General features: G+C 42.3%; 1 protein-coding gene across 1 annotated transcript; it reads right to left on the reverse strand.

The window, feature by feature from the left end:
• Positions 1-4,135: 4,135 nt before the first annotated feature.
• Txndc9 (thioredoxin domain containing 9) lies at positions 4,136-14,328 on the reverse strand. The gene is made up of 5 exons (XM_028775409.1): positions 14,183-14,328; positions 12,488-12,696; positions 10,633-10,751; positions 7,362-7,616; positions 4,136-4,694 (listed from the first exon to the last, which is right to left on the reverse strand). The coding sequence occupies exons 2-5, from the start codon at positions 12,674-12,676 to the stop codon at positions 4,577-4,579; spliced, it is 681 nt and encodes a 226-aa protein (XP_028631242.1). The 5' UTR covers positions 12,677-12,696; positions 14,183-14,328; the 3' UTR covers positions 4,136-4,576.
• Between the last annotated feature and the right edge of the window lie 689 nt (positions 14,329-15,017).

A 15,017-nucleotide genomic window follows, 5' to 3' on the forward strand; every position in this document is an offset into this window, starting at 1 on the left:
TATCTATCTATCTATCTATCTATCTATCTATCTATCTATCTATCTATTTTCGCTTAAACAATCTCTCATCCTTCAGGTGAAATCAACTTGGTTATGGCATTTGATCTTAGTATCTCCGCAACATGACTTTGCATGTATTTTAAGGAGGACTTTCCTATGTTCATTAATAGACCTGTAACTTCTTTGATTGTTGTGGCCTTAACCAGTTTTGGCATCAGGCGCTGGCTTTTTTTTTTCCCTTGGTGAGTTAAGGAAACTCTGTGTGTGTGTGTGTGTGTGTGTGTGTGTGTGTGTGTGTGCATGTTCTTATGTGTGGATCTGGTGAGCATGTGCCCGCTCGTGTGGAGTTCAGAGGACAATCATTAGATTTTGGCCTTCCCTTTTTTTTACCTTGTTTGAAGAAGGGATTCTTCACCTGTGTGTACAGGGTAGCTGGAAACAAGTTTGGAAGAGTCCCCTGTCTGCTTCTGACCCTAGGGGTACACTGTGATTACTGATCCAGGGATACTGTGCCTGGCATTTACAGAAATTCAGGGGATCAAATTCAGGTTGTTAGGCATGGCAGCATGCACCTTTACCCACTGGGCCAACCTTGATGACCTGAGTTCAACCCTTAGAACTCACAGGTCTGGGGCTAGAGAGATGGCTCAGTGGTTAAGAGCACTGACTGCTCTTCCAGAGGTCCTGAGTTCAATTCCTAGCAACCACATGTCAGTTTAAAACCATCTGTAATGGGTGCCCTCTTCTGGTGTGTCTGGAGAGAGTGACATGTACTCATATACATTAAAAGAGAACTCACATAGTGGAAAATTGTCTTCTGACCTCTACACATGCACACATGCGCACATACAAATGTAAAAACTGTTAAAAATAATTCCACTCTGCTTCCTTTTCTGATGGCATAAATCTTCCATCTTTCAAAGCTAACGAATACAAAGTTACATTACAGTCTTGGTTATTTTGCTTCCTCCCACACCCCATATATCTGGTGTGTGTGTTTGTTTGTTTGTTTGTTTTGATAAAATTGGTACATCTTTGGTTTGGTTCTCTCCTAGGTTTACTTGCAAATCTTAGTAAGCAATCTGCTCTTGGGGCTCAGTCTCTACCACCACCCTGTATGGAGAAAGGGAACTACTGTAACAGTAACAGTCAAATATAGAAATGCTCCTAAAATAAAGTCCACGAATATATTACACTGACCAGTAAACAGAGAATGGTAAGTAACACGTAATATAGAATGTTACAAGTTAAAAATTATTTAGGGTAAATGTAGCAATAGCAAATGAATGAGATAAAAAAAGGTAAATAGAGAATTAATATTAAATGAATCAAAAGCTAAAGAGGAGGGCTAGAGAAGAATGTCGTGGAAGGAAAAAGAGAGATTAGGATAGAAAAAAGATACATGATAATAAAATTCCAGATTTTCCAATAATAATTAATTCAAAATCAAAATTAGATAAATATTCAGAAGGGGAGTCCAGCTGAGCATAAGCATGGTGGCACCACCTTTTAATTCCCAAGTTCTGGAGGCAGATCTCTAGTTCAAGGCCAGCCTTGTCTACAGAGGGCTATGTAGACAGTCCCTGTCCCAACCTTCCCCCTCAAATAAAGAAGGACAAAATAAAAACATGTGCCTTTAAAACAACAAAAAAGTAAAGATTTCCCAAGTAAGACAAAGTCAAATACTGCTGAAAGTCTAGTTGAGAGGAACACAAGAAGAAACAAGAAAAAAAATCGCTAGATAGTGAAAAAAATGCATAATCAAAATTAATGATTCCATGAAAAGCTGGATAACACTAGGACAAAAGAATCGCTATGAGTTGAACAAAAATTAAACACAAGGGAAGGCCAGAAGGTTAGAGAAAGAAGAGCCAGGGGCGTTTCAGGGCCTGATGTGATCGATGTGGGTGAAGGCTATTGAACCCCAGTGCTCTTTTCTATGATTAAGCCCTGTTGGGTGTCAGATTCCCACAGGACCTAGCTCCACTTGAATAGCTTCCCTTCTGTATGTAGTAGCGTCCTCTACTGGCCACACTTTGCTCTGCAGCCTGTGGACTTTCATTCTTAGATTCTAAAGTGGCTGATGTCCTGTTGTGAAGTCTCCCAAGTTCACTGGGAGTGTGGGAGCAACCGAGACATCACGTTCTTTGTCTTGCTGGAAGGTTGTGGCTATATGGCTTGCCTGTTCGATCTGCAGTCTTCAGGATCTGTGGCCATACTGTTACCTAGATAACATCACTGGCTGGTCAACCCTCTGACCTTAGGCACAGGGATACACAAGTCCACATTTATTCTTGATATAACCTGCTCCTGGCATCCAGGGCAAGGCTTTTCCCTGTGCACTGTACTGCCCTAACTTGTCTCTTGTACGTAGCTCTCCCACTCTCCAAAACCATATCCCAGGTCGTCTGTCATTAGGAATCATGGCTGACTACATTTAGGCTCACCGCTGAGTGGCTGTTTTCCAATCTCAAGAGTCCCAGTGTGGCTCAGTTCCCTCTCAAGGTGGTGCCTGGATTCTGCTTTCTCAGTCATACAGTAAGACAAATGGGATTCCTCTCTACTGCAGACTCATTGGAAGGCCCACATCTGGGTCTGAGCATTGTAGGCTTCCTGGAAGATGGGGATGTCAGTTCACCAGGACAGCTTGGCTTACCTGAGGGAACCCCTGACCACTGAGCAATGTGCTTGGCTTGGCTTCTCTGGGTCATCATTAGACTTTCTCTCTCGGCTTTCATACTATCTTTGTGGATTTCTGAATCACTTCTCATGTCTCTTTAGAATACACATTACTTTTTCTAATTCTCTCATTGTCCTAGTCACAGAGGCAGCTTCAGACCTACCATCTAACCCAGAAAATATCTGTCTGTACACAGGTATGCAGGTGCCTGCTGAGGCCAGAAGAGAGCCTCAGGCTCCCTGGAGGTTGAGTTACAAGCAGTTAAGTGGTTGTGAGCTACTATCTGACATGCATGCTAGGAACTGAACTTGGGTTCTCTGCACAAGCAGCATGTGGTCTTAATCACCGAGCTGTCTCTTATGACTCCTGCTCAAATTTCTCACTTTAGTTGTTCCAGGAATTTGTCCATTTTCAGGGTTTACTGGTATAGAGTTCTTCATAGTTAGCCATTTCAGCTTTTACTCGAATCTTTTTTGCTGCATCTTTCTCTCAACTTCTGAGAAGTTTTGATGTTTTCATCTTAGATTTTTGTCTCTTAAAAATTAGATTCACCTTATTTTATGTATGCAAGTTTTGCCTGCATGCATGTACAAGCGTGCTTAGTGACCTTGGAGGTCAGAAGGCATCAGAGTCTCCCGGAACTGGAGCTCGTGGATGGCTGTGAGCCACCATGTAGGTGCTAGGAACCCAACTCAAGTGCTCTGAAATGCCGAGCCTTCTCCCCAGCCCTTTTGTGTTTTTTGTTTGTTTGTTTGTATTTTGTTTTTTTGTTTTAGGTGGCCTTAGTTCAATTCATTTGTATTTCCTGTACTGTGTGTGTATGTTAGACAACTTGCAGGAATCATTCCTTTCCTTGCACCAATGGGTCCAGTCCCCAAAATTTGTAGCAAGTGCCTTTCTACACTGAGCCATCCAAATAGACGGTACTCCACTCTCTCTTCTCACCAAGGCTTATTTATTTCTGGGTACCAAATTCTTTTTGTTCATGCTAAGCACAAGACCTGTTTTGTTTTGTTTTTTTTTAAGATGTTTTTGTTTGCTATGTGCTCTCAGTTTCCAGACTCACACTTTTAGAAAATAATTTTCTTTTTTTCTTTTTTTTTTGGTTTTTTTTTCGAGACAGGGTTTCTCTGTGTAGTCCTGGCTGTCCTGGAACTTACTCTGTAGACCAGGCTGGCCTTGAATTCAGAAATCCGCCTGCCTCTGCCTCCCAAATGCTGGGATTAAAGGCATGCGCCCCCATTGCCCGGCTGGAAAAGAATTTTCACCTTTGCTAAAGTTGTTTTCCTGAGCAGCCAATGGAGTTCTTTATGCTGCCACTCAAAAACCGTCTTTTAATTACATTTTCACACATCTCAGCATGTACGTAAGCCACGAGGATCCTTTAAATAAGGCAACATGCTCACAACCTGAGTTTCCTGCTCCTACAGCAGATTCAACAGGGTGTATCCAGAATACATGGGTAAGCCTTTAATAGTTCCTGAAACCCATTCTATGAAGGGGATCACTGACAAATGCATGTGGTGGCCAGGGGATGGTACTCAACCTGGTGTACAGTCAGCACTTTTTTTTTTGAGTCTTATAGTAGTTGAAGGAATTTCTATTTCTAATGCAGGAGATTAAAAACAGAAGTGTGAGTGGTTTAAAGATAGAAGAATCACATTATGATAAATTCCATCACAAAAATAGAGAATTCAGACCCTTCCCAGGTAATTTAAAATATGTTTCTTTCAAGTTATACATGATGACCGCAGACAAAATGGTCAAACAGTGTACAAGCTGGGATAAGAGTATCAGATGGTCAATGGGCCGAAATCAGTGGAATTTAGAAAATACACTTAACTCTGAAGTAGACAGACAGACAGACAAACAGAAAGCTTTAAAGTACAGCATGGTCTAATCATCATCAGAATCGGAATCATATTTCTTTCCTCGGATAGTTTTCTTTTCCAGCTTTGTGAAGTTTGTCCCAAATTTCTTTTGGCTCTGAAATGGTGGCTCCATTAAATTTCCACTAAAAGAGAAACAAAGATTAAGAACATTTTATTCTCTTTAATCTACTCAGGATGCTAGACTATAAAAAGCATTAATATTAAGTTAATAGTTTCACATGCTGTCTAACTGTGTTAGATCAACGTTTTAGCTTCTTGGTTATCATGATCAGTATTATAAACATCTTTGGGGTGGAGATGGACCCTGGCCCCCTGCATGCTGGGGCAGAGAGAAAAGCATGTCTCGGGTGCACTGATCCTGTGCTGAACCCGTGCCTGCTGGGTCTTGTGACTCTTCCTGTGTAGCACCTCAATGTTTACATTTCTACACACACTGACAGATTCATGGAATGAACTATTATCAGCTTGGACTCAGCATAAAAAATGATGCTAGAGAAATAAATGACAAGAGAGAGTTTTGTGTGTGTATGTGGGTGCTATAATTCCAGTTGTCAGGAGGCTTAGGAAGGACTGTGAATTTGAGGACCATATGGCTTATATAGGGAGAGCTCATCCTAAACAAACAGTAAATAAATTAATCAATAAATAGAAAAAAGAAATCACTTTTCATTGAAAGAAAGCATAATTTCTTAGAAACACGGCTAATTCTATAGAAAGAATAAAGTCTAAGCTTTCCTAAAGCTTTTATTTTGTTTGGGTCAAAAAGGAAGGATTCAAAGGATCATGAGTTTTATAGACTGTAACTCACAGAATAAAATCATTCATAGCCCAGACTAATCATTAAATGGGCAAGTAATGCGGCAATTCCTCATCAAATCACCACCTAGCATGGCAGACCAGTGTTTGACCTAGTGCCATACCACAAAATAGGGAAAACACACATGATGCTATAGAAACTAGCCATGACATGAGATCTGAGTCTGACACTGATAAATATGCAAACTCAAACTAGGAGCATCTGAGGGATTAGCTAGCTTACACCTTGAGACAGGGTTTCTCTGTGTACTTTCTCTGTAGACCAGGCTGGCCTCAAACCCAAGAGATCTGCCTGCTTCTGCCTCCCAGATGCTGGGATTAAAGGTGAGCACCACCACCCAGCAAAACTGTCAGTCTTGCAAATTAAATTACCAATTGTTACAGAAATTAAATGAAAAAAACTAAACATGACATGTTTCTCATGTTTCTAAACATCTCATGTTTGTTCATGGAGAACAAAAAGAGGATGGTGGTACATTTGAGTAGGTTCCATAAAATAAATCACCGCTGTTTCAGTAAGTATACTGGGGAGTATGCAAGAAAATGTCCTATTCTTAGGAAATATACATTCAGAAAAAAGAAAACACACTCAAGTAGTTCTGAAAACAATTTATAGGTACGTAGCTGGCACGTAAGTTTAAAATGTGGAAATATGGTAAAGACTATGTAAGAATTTCTTTTGGTAGTTTGCAACTTAATCAAAATTTGAAATTAATCTGGGTGGGCATGGTAATCCTAACACTGGGGAGGCTGAGGCAGGAGGATTAACATTACTGGACTGTAGTGCAAGATCTTGTCTCAAAAACAAAAATTAAAAGAAAAAATTAAAATAATTTCAAAATATAACATTTTGTGGAATGAATATTAATTTATTAATATTAACAAAGAAAAATAGATTTCTATAATTTAAGAATGACTCTTCCATGTTGTTGAATAAATGCTAATTTATGTTAATATTAACAAGAAATTGACCAGAGGGTAAGTAGGGAAAGAAAAGGTGAGATTTTTCTGCTTTGCAAACACAATTTTCCTTCTTTTTTTTCCTTTCTCTTTTTGTTTTCAAGCAAGAGGCACAGAACACAGGTGCTAACTTTCAGTTTGAAGGGGATAAGAGTCATGGACAAAAATGAAATTGGATTTTAATTGTTTTCCAAACAAGACTGTTTTTCAGTTAGGTAAGCAGGGAAACCTTCTGCATTTCAAGGCTGCACATGAGACATACAAGTGTCTACTGTAAAGCTGTTTCCACAGTGTTCAGGGCTAGCGCAAAGCTAGCCTGTGTGAGGGCCTGGGTGTCACCTCAGCTCTGAAAGCATGAAATTACACAATGTAATGCCTCCCGTACTAGTGTGTGTGTCATAATTGGAAGTGTAAGGCTTGGCTGTAACTTAGGGACAGAGGACTTGTCTAGTGTGTGTGAGGGACTCTGTGTTGAATCTCTTAACAACATTACAAAACAAACAAAAAACAAAAAATCTTTGCGCCCTCCCCCAAAGGTACTTTATTCTGGAATGTCACTTTGGCCTTCTAAAATTAGTTTCCATAACATTCCTCACATTGAAAACTTCCAGGCTACCTCTAAGCCTCTAAGTCTTTAACTGTAAATTTGGTTTTGCTGTATGATCACACTGCCACATGCCTTGAGAAACAGGTTTTTCCCAAGCTGTCCACACTTAGCCAGTAAGACCTAATTTCATAAAATAGATGTTAACTAGCTAGATGTGGTGGTGCATCCCTTTAATCCCAGCACGCAGGAGGCAGAGGGAAGCAGATCTCTGAGTTCAAGGCTAGCCTGGTCTACACAGAGAGTTCCAGGACAGACAGAATACAGAGAAATCCTATCTTAAAAAAACAAAAATAAAAGTACATTAAAAAAAAAAGAAAAAACCAAAAACCAAAACTCTAAAACTACGAGCCAGGAATAGTTTCAAAACAGTTTTTTTTTTTGTTTTTGTTTTTTGGCTAAAGGTTACCTGTAATTGATAACAGCGGAACAACCAAGTCTCCATTCTAAAGTTTCTGTAGTGAAGTCATCTGTATTTCCTAGGTCGGTGAATCCAACAACATAATCTTGAGTCTTGCCGTCTCTCAAGAGAGCTAGTGTGGGGATGACTTTGATCCGCAGTCTCTCACAGAGGAATGGTGCTTTTTCCACATTCAGCTTCAAAAACTTGGTTTCGAGATGTTTTTTGGCCAGAATTGCCAAATGTCTGTCTAGTATTTTACACCTGGAAGTTAAGGGAGAAAGGTAAGAGCTAAAGGGAGCAGCCCTGCACAGCCATTTCACAGTTGGTTTGTAGTCTATGAATTGTCACACTTAGGATAAAAACAAAGAGGGTCTTGGTTCCCCCATGCATGAAGGAAGACAGACCGGAAGCTGACAGAACTCATAAGAGGCAAAAATACAGCTGGTGTTCTATTTGGAATTCAGTACTAAAACCTGGAGTCACCAAGACCTCCCTGAACCATCTGTCAGGAAGCACTTTGGTTAAAAGTTACTGACTCTCTTTAAATATGGCTAGTGTGTTCTAAAGAAATGGGTGGTATTAGTGGGGACCCCTCCTCTTCCTCCACCTCCACCCCCGGGCTAGACACTAAACTGCAGGTTCAACTCTGTACTCTTTTTTGCTAACTCATCTACTGAAGAGGAAGGGACATTCTTTAAATTAAAATCTGTTTTACACAAACTGAGCTGCTAATGTTTTTAAATGGACTGTCAACCTTTTATAATCAGTGGTTCTTAAGCACAAGGGTTCGTTAGGGTTGGATCTTATTTACTTATTTATTTTTCCATCCATCCATCCATCCATCCATCCATCCATCCATCCATCCATCCGAGACAGGATTCCTCTTTGTAGGCTTGTCTGTCCTGGAACTCATTTTAGACCAGGCTGTCCTTGAATTCAGAGTTCTACACCCTTCTGCTTCCTGAATGCTGGGATTAAAGGTGTGCACCACCACTATCCACTAATAGTTGACTTTTAAAAAAACTACAGATGAGTCAAAATTCTCTGGGGTGGAAAAGGGAATACACAGGTGATTCTTGAGTACCCAGGGTAACTCTAGAACTAGATGGGGCTCAGTAAGTTTCCTGTAACCTTGATGTCTGATCTTGATCTCCTGGCTGGATCTTTTTTGCCAGGTAGTTCAATTATAAGATTTTAGAGATTAGACCAGGTGTAGTGGTACCTGCCTTAAATCCTAGCACTCAGGCAGAGGCAGGTAGATCTCTGTTTCTCCTTGCCTCTCTCCATCTCACAAGCAATCAATGCACAGGTGTATACCACCATGCCTGGGTTAACTCATTTTCAAAAATCTAGCAGGGTGGTGTAAGCCTTCAATTCCAGTCCAGGTAGATGCTTGTGAGTTCCTGGCCAGTCAGAGCTATACAGCAAGATTCTCCCTGTCTTAAGAAAATAAAAATTGTGGCATGCATGAAGCTGTGGGTTCACTCTCTTAACACTGCAAAAACACTAGCACCAACAAAAAACCGAACAAATAAAAACCTCTACCAAACAACAAATGAAACATCTACCAAGAAAAAAAAAAAACACTTAAAAAATCCAGAAGTAGGGCTGAAGAAAGACGCTCAGGAATTAAGAACACTGGCTGGTCTCGCAGAGGACCCAGGTTCAATTGCCAGCACCCATGCAGTGGTCATAACTGTTCCTGATTCTAGTTCCAGGGCATCTGATCCCATCTTCTGATGTCTGTGTGCATGTATGTTGCAAAGACATACATGCTGGCAAAGCATGTATTTATACATATGAAGAAGAAGAAATAAATTTTAAAAAACACAGAAGCACCAGTAATTTAAGTATACAGTCTCACATTTAAAACATGGATTCAGGACTCCTCCACTACCTAGTAGCTGAGTCACTTCACCTCTCCGCACAAGAAAGAAAATGATAACCTCAAAGGGTTGTTATAAATGTTCATTAGACAAATGCACATTCACGGATGTATCCAGCTTACTCTGTGCTGTACACAAAAGTCAACAGAGTGGTCTACACTCTGGTTTTCCAGATGTGCCTGGAGGTGAGCGAGCGCTCTGGCTCACTGTCTCTTCCATCAGATATATTTACTTGGCCTCCATTCTGTATGTCAGCATTTTTGACAGCAAACACTCTGCTTTCATAAAGGTAACCATCTAGCAGAGAAAGATGTAAAACAAGCAAGTGTATATACCATCGGCCTTACCTGCTGGTGTCAGTAGATCACTTTATCCTAGCTGCAGCAGGCTGGAACTTAAGGAAAGGGAAAAGGTTCCATGCCTTCCGCCTTTCTAATTCTCAGTAAATGAATTTAAGGCATTCAGTCTTGGAGAGGTGTTAATACTGAAGGGGTTGGCTCTGAGGCTAAGCTGAGGGCCAGGTGGGCTACAGTAGAGGGAGAAGTCAGGGCTGAGGTACAGTGAGTGAGTCAGTTACCCTGCATGTCCACCTAAGAAAGGCGGCACCAGGAGATTGCTATTCTACATGTTATTATCAGCTTTTCTAATTTTTAAAAATTCTGAAATCTGATTAAATTGTCAAATTTTAAAGATTGCCAACTAGCCCATTTTGAAGGAAAACACACACACACACACACACACACACACACACACACACACACACAGAGTCCTTTGTTTTAAGACATAACCTCTTGGTGGAGGCTGTAACTCAGTTGTAGGACAGTTGCCTAGCATGTACAAATCCTTAGTTCTCTCTCCCTCAAAAAACATAACCTGAGGGAGGCATGCTACTTCCTGTCTAAGGGACTAGCCCCAGAGACTGGGGTGCCTTAAGGGAAATTACTTCTTGCCACACCTGGCAGTTCCCACTACAGTTCTGAAGAAAGACTGGGTCAAGCCTCTGTCTCCTTGAGGACAAAGGCTGAATGGATAAACAACTGTTGATTGGCAGCTGTTGGCTTCCAATCCCCAGCATCCTGAGAACACAGCATATCACACCATTGTTTGTTAAGAATTAAAAGCATTTACTTCCAGATGTCTTTGGAGTTATATGGAGAAACCACAGCTCAGCACAATGAACCATTTACTCAGGAGTACTGACTTCCAGTAAGACTGGCTTATTTACTTGCACATTGCTAGCTTTAGGTTAATCTTGACAATAATGAAAACACCTGTGACCACATCGCCACGCAATGATGTGGCAGTTATCCTCTTAGTTTCCTCAGTTGTTCTAAGTCAGCAATGTGTCTACACAAATGTCTCATCACAGTAGAGAACAACAACCAGGTTACCTGAATGTGGTGTCTCTGTAGAAATGGCAAACCACTTTCTCACTCTCCTTGACTTCTTGAAAGAAGTCTCTCTCGCTGCTGATTTCTCTGTACTCCCCATGCCCTTTGGAAAGCCATTCCTAATTTTAAGAGAAGGAAACAAGATGCAGCTGAAATGTGTTTCAGTGACACTGATGTTTTACGTGTCTTAATCACTAAGTTTGTAATGAAATCAATCCTATCACATAGCAGGTGTTCCTTTCAGCAGTCGGCTTCTCATGACCGCAGTGGCTGTCAGTGCAGACCTAGCCTGCAGGCAGGAGTGACCGTCTCTGCAACAGGGGTTGATTAAGACAGTTTTGAATCTTGTTCCTTTACCTGCTTCGTTGTAAGTTTCACAGTCAGAGTTTCGGTCTGAGAGACATGACATGAAAACATCACTTTAACTTCGCATGTGTGCTCTTTAAACTACTAGAATCAGGACTGCTTGATCCAAGTGATTAAAAAAGGGTTTTTCTGTTTATTTTGTGATTCGAGGGACTGAACCAGGATCAAAGCAGGCTAGGGAAGAGCTCTACCACCGAGACACACACACTCGGTTCTACATTTCAGAAAATAATGTTCTGACAGGCAACTAAGGAACGCTGAGAGCGGGAGAAAGAGTCTTTTCCAGGGAAGAGCACACCAACTGGTTATCAACTACCTTGAAAATGTATACACGATTAACATTACACAAACAGAGCATGGTATATTTAGAAATATCCATGTCTATACAAACACATATAGGGATGTAAGAACAATGAACAAGAACAGAAGGCCATGAACTTGAGAAGGAGAACATGGGATGGCTTGGAAGGAGCAAAAATGGGGGGGGGGGGAATGATATAATTATATGACAATCTCAAAATTAAGAAATAATGTCCTAGCTACAGCAAAAACTAAACAGACAACCAAATCAAGCCAAACCACCTCATGAAATGAAGCCCATCAACCCTGGGGGACAGTGCAGTCACCGCAGCTCAGGAGCTTAGGAACCTATCTGCTTTTGACGGTGATCTCAAAACAGGCAGGGGCTTCTAGACCAACAGTGAGCAGAGTCCTCAGAAGGAAAAGTATTCTACCCATGTGGTGTCAGGAGCCAGGGAAAAGCCTCACATCTAGTTCAGCTTCCCAAGCTGAGGCAGGGCCCTTGTCAACCAAGCTTGGGAACTCTTCCAGGTCCTTCCACCTTTCTTGTGGCAGAAAGCTTGACCCCCTCAAATACATGCTTATTCTCCCTTTCAGGAAGTTGGTTAGGAAAAATAGTAAAGAGGCAGGCAGCCATTGCAACACCTGTCCCAGCATTAACTGACCAGGGTTTTAACGAGCTTTTTGAGCCTGCACTTTCTCTCTTGTAAGTGGGTATGACAAGCCAACCATGTCACTGAGTGGCTATGCAAACCACAAACAGAACAGGGGTGCTGGCGCACACCTTCAGCCTCAGCACTTCAGAGGTAGAATCGGTAATGTCTGTGAGTTCTAGGCCAGTCATGGCTACACAGCGAGATCCTGACCCTGTCCTGCCCCCAACAAAAGACAAGACAATCTAATAAAAATGCACACAGTCTAACACTTAGAAATATCTTCTCACAGAAAACCGTTGTACTTCTCTCTGACATGTGGACCCTAAGCTTGGGCTAAGACAAGATTTTAATCTCTCTGTTACATATCATCGCCTCAGGCAAACCTTCTCTAATGTTTTATTCCTGGGCAAATATTTAACAGTGATGGAGATGTGAATTCAGAACACCCTGAAAGTGAGGAGGGGAAGTCACATGAGTGCACAGTGCAGTCAGGAGCACAGGGTTACAGTGATTTCAGCGAGCAGGCAGGTTACTTGTTTTTGCTGTTGCGCCTTCCTGAGCGCCGCCAGTCTCTGTTGTTTGAGCATCTCCAGTTCATCTTCACCGATCTGATCCAGTTTCTGAATTTCAGCGTCCAAGTGATTTTCCACCAGCTTGGTAGCCTGGAGGAACTGGTTCTCTAGGACTTCTGAGAACATGTCGATGGATCCGTTACCTTCCATTGTTCTAAGTGGTCTTGGTGCTGGAGGTGCATAAAAAACAAGTTTTAAGTTTACACTTTGGGGGCTTTGTTATTTTTTTAAAATACAGGGTCTCTATAACAGGGCCTGAGACCTTAAAATGACAGACACCATATTGGAGGCACCATTTTGGCCTTAGAACTCAGCATGTAGGCCCTAACACCTGCCAAAATCAGAGTAGAGATGTAAACCATCAAAGACCTCATCTATAGTTCCAGAATCCAGGGGAATCCCTAAATGTACTAACTTGCTTTTTGGCTTCTGCAAAAGCCTTTTTTTTGTCTCCATGCACACTGCCGTAAGGAGTTTCATTTGTATACTTTCTCAGAAATTACCTGACAAAAAAACCCATCCAATCCAGGTTACAGTACATCCAGGACTGTAACCATCCAGGTTACAGTCCATCACTTCTAGGACTTAAGGCAGGCACTCAAAACAGAAGACATTAGATTCAGCCATAAGCAGAGAGAAATAGATACACACACACACACACACACACACACACACGCACCCCTACTTGTGTCCAACATCTATTGGGGAACAACATTAATCAGGGAACAGATTAATTAAAGCAACCAAGACAATCCCTACCCTCCGGGCCATGCCCACTGGCCAACCTGATCTACCCAATTTCTCATTGATTCTTTCTTCCTAGGTGACTGTAGGTTATTCTATCAAGTGGACAGCTAAAACTAATCAATTCACACAAAAATTAAGCCTGGGACATGGTGGCTCATGACTGTAACCTCAGCTCTCAAGGGCAGAAGCATAAGGATCAGGAGTTTGTGACCATACTTCGATATATTTGGAGCGATAGGTGTGGGCTACATAAGATCATTTAAAAAAAAAACAACCCTTAAACTACCCTCTAAATCCCAATTGTCAGCTCCTCATAAATACTATACAACTGAAAAGAAGCTGTATTCCCAGGATCCCTAACCTGAGAGATTGTGACTCTCCAGAAGAGACTACATGAAAGGATCCGAGACCAGCTACTCAGAATCTGCCTTCATCATCAGGGCATAGTATTGGCTTATCTATGAGGTTTTCAGAGGAGACCTTTAAGTTTAAATTCGGAGCTTCACGCGAACACAGGCGACTAAGAACTCGCTGGGTTAGGCGGTGGTGGTTATAGCCTTTCGATTGAGGGTAAGGGTATAGCTTAGTGGTCCCCATAACTTTTGATTTATTGAACCAAATCAAATATTGTTTTTACCAATGACCTGGGGGGATGACACCTATTTGTTCTCCTACAAATTCCTACCCGAAACGCTAACCCCGTGTACCTGTCAGCCGACTCTTCGCCACTCCCTGAGCTCAAGAGACCGGTGGAGGAGTTCCGGGGGGCGCGAGTGCGCATGCGCCATAGGCTCCACAGCTGCCCATCCGAGGCCCTCCCAGCCGCCCCCTCCCGACCCCAGCCAAGATATGTCCTTCATCAACACTGGGACGCGGAGATAAGATTGGCCACAGCACCCTCTGCCGTACCTGGATAATTGGTGAAGCCTACGGAAAGAGGGAGCCGCAGATTAAGAATACCGACCAGGTTCGCGGAGGTTTCAAGCTCGCAGCAATTGTTAAGGGCGGTGAACGAGCTGTCAAGTCCGCCTTTTCATTGGCTACAGTCCTCTCGCGATACAATGTGAGCTACCGGTGGAAAGGGTGGTGGCGAATGACGAAAGCGTCGGAGAAGCGCCTCTGCTCCGCCACCCGGAACTACTGGCTTCCGAGCCTACGCTTCACGTGGGCTAATGGCCGGAGGGATGGGCGCTAGGGACGCTGGGAATTGTAGTTTTTTGTGCACTGGCTGCGCGTTCGGGCTCTTAAAGCTACAAGGAAACGAGCCCGATCTTGCACCTGAGTGACAGAGGGGGTTCATTTCCTTTGTGTAGCTTACAATGCATTATAAATTTGTACACAACTCACACTCATAACACCGCCCTGAAACATGTGGAAAAAAATTTCACCACTCCAAGATCTTCCCTCCTGACTTTCTTAAACACATGAATTTTTAGAACTTGTTCATATGACGATTCATATTAGGGGATTGGTCGCTGTGCCCTTATGTCTTTTTCCTTTAATAAATGTACACAGATGACAATTCATGAGTGTTTCTGAGGGGGACCTCATTTTTTGTCCTGCCACCCCCGGAAAACTCATCATTGGCTCCTTGTGGTCCTGTAATGGACTTCCCGCAGCCGAGGCCGCGTAGGTACGAGGGAATTTTCAGTCCCTCTTGTGCGTCGAATGCCAGTCCCGGGAAGGATGCTGACGTGAGAAATGGACGGCCTCATTGTCGTCCTCGTGGTTCTAGAACCCGGGA

This window comes from Grammomys surdaster, unplaced genomic scaffold (assembly GCF_004785775.1).
Source record: "Grammomys surdaster isolate TR1022 unplaced genomic scaffold, NIH_TR_1.0 255, whole genome shotgun sequence".
NCBI classification, from domain to species: Eukaryota; Metazoa; Chordata; class Mammalia; order Rodentia; family Muridae; genus Grammomys; species Grammomys surdaster.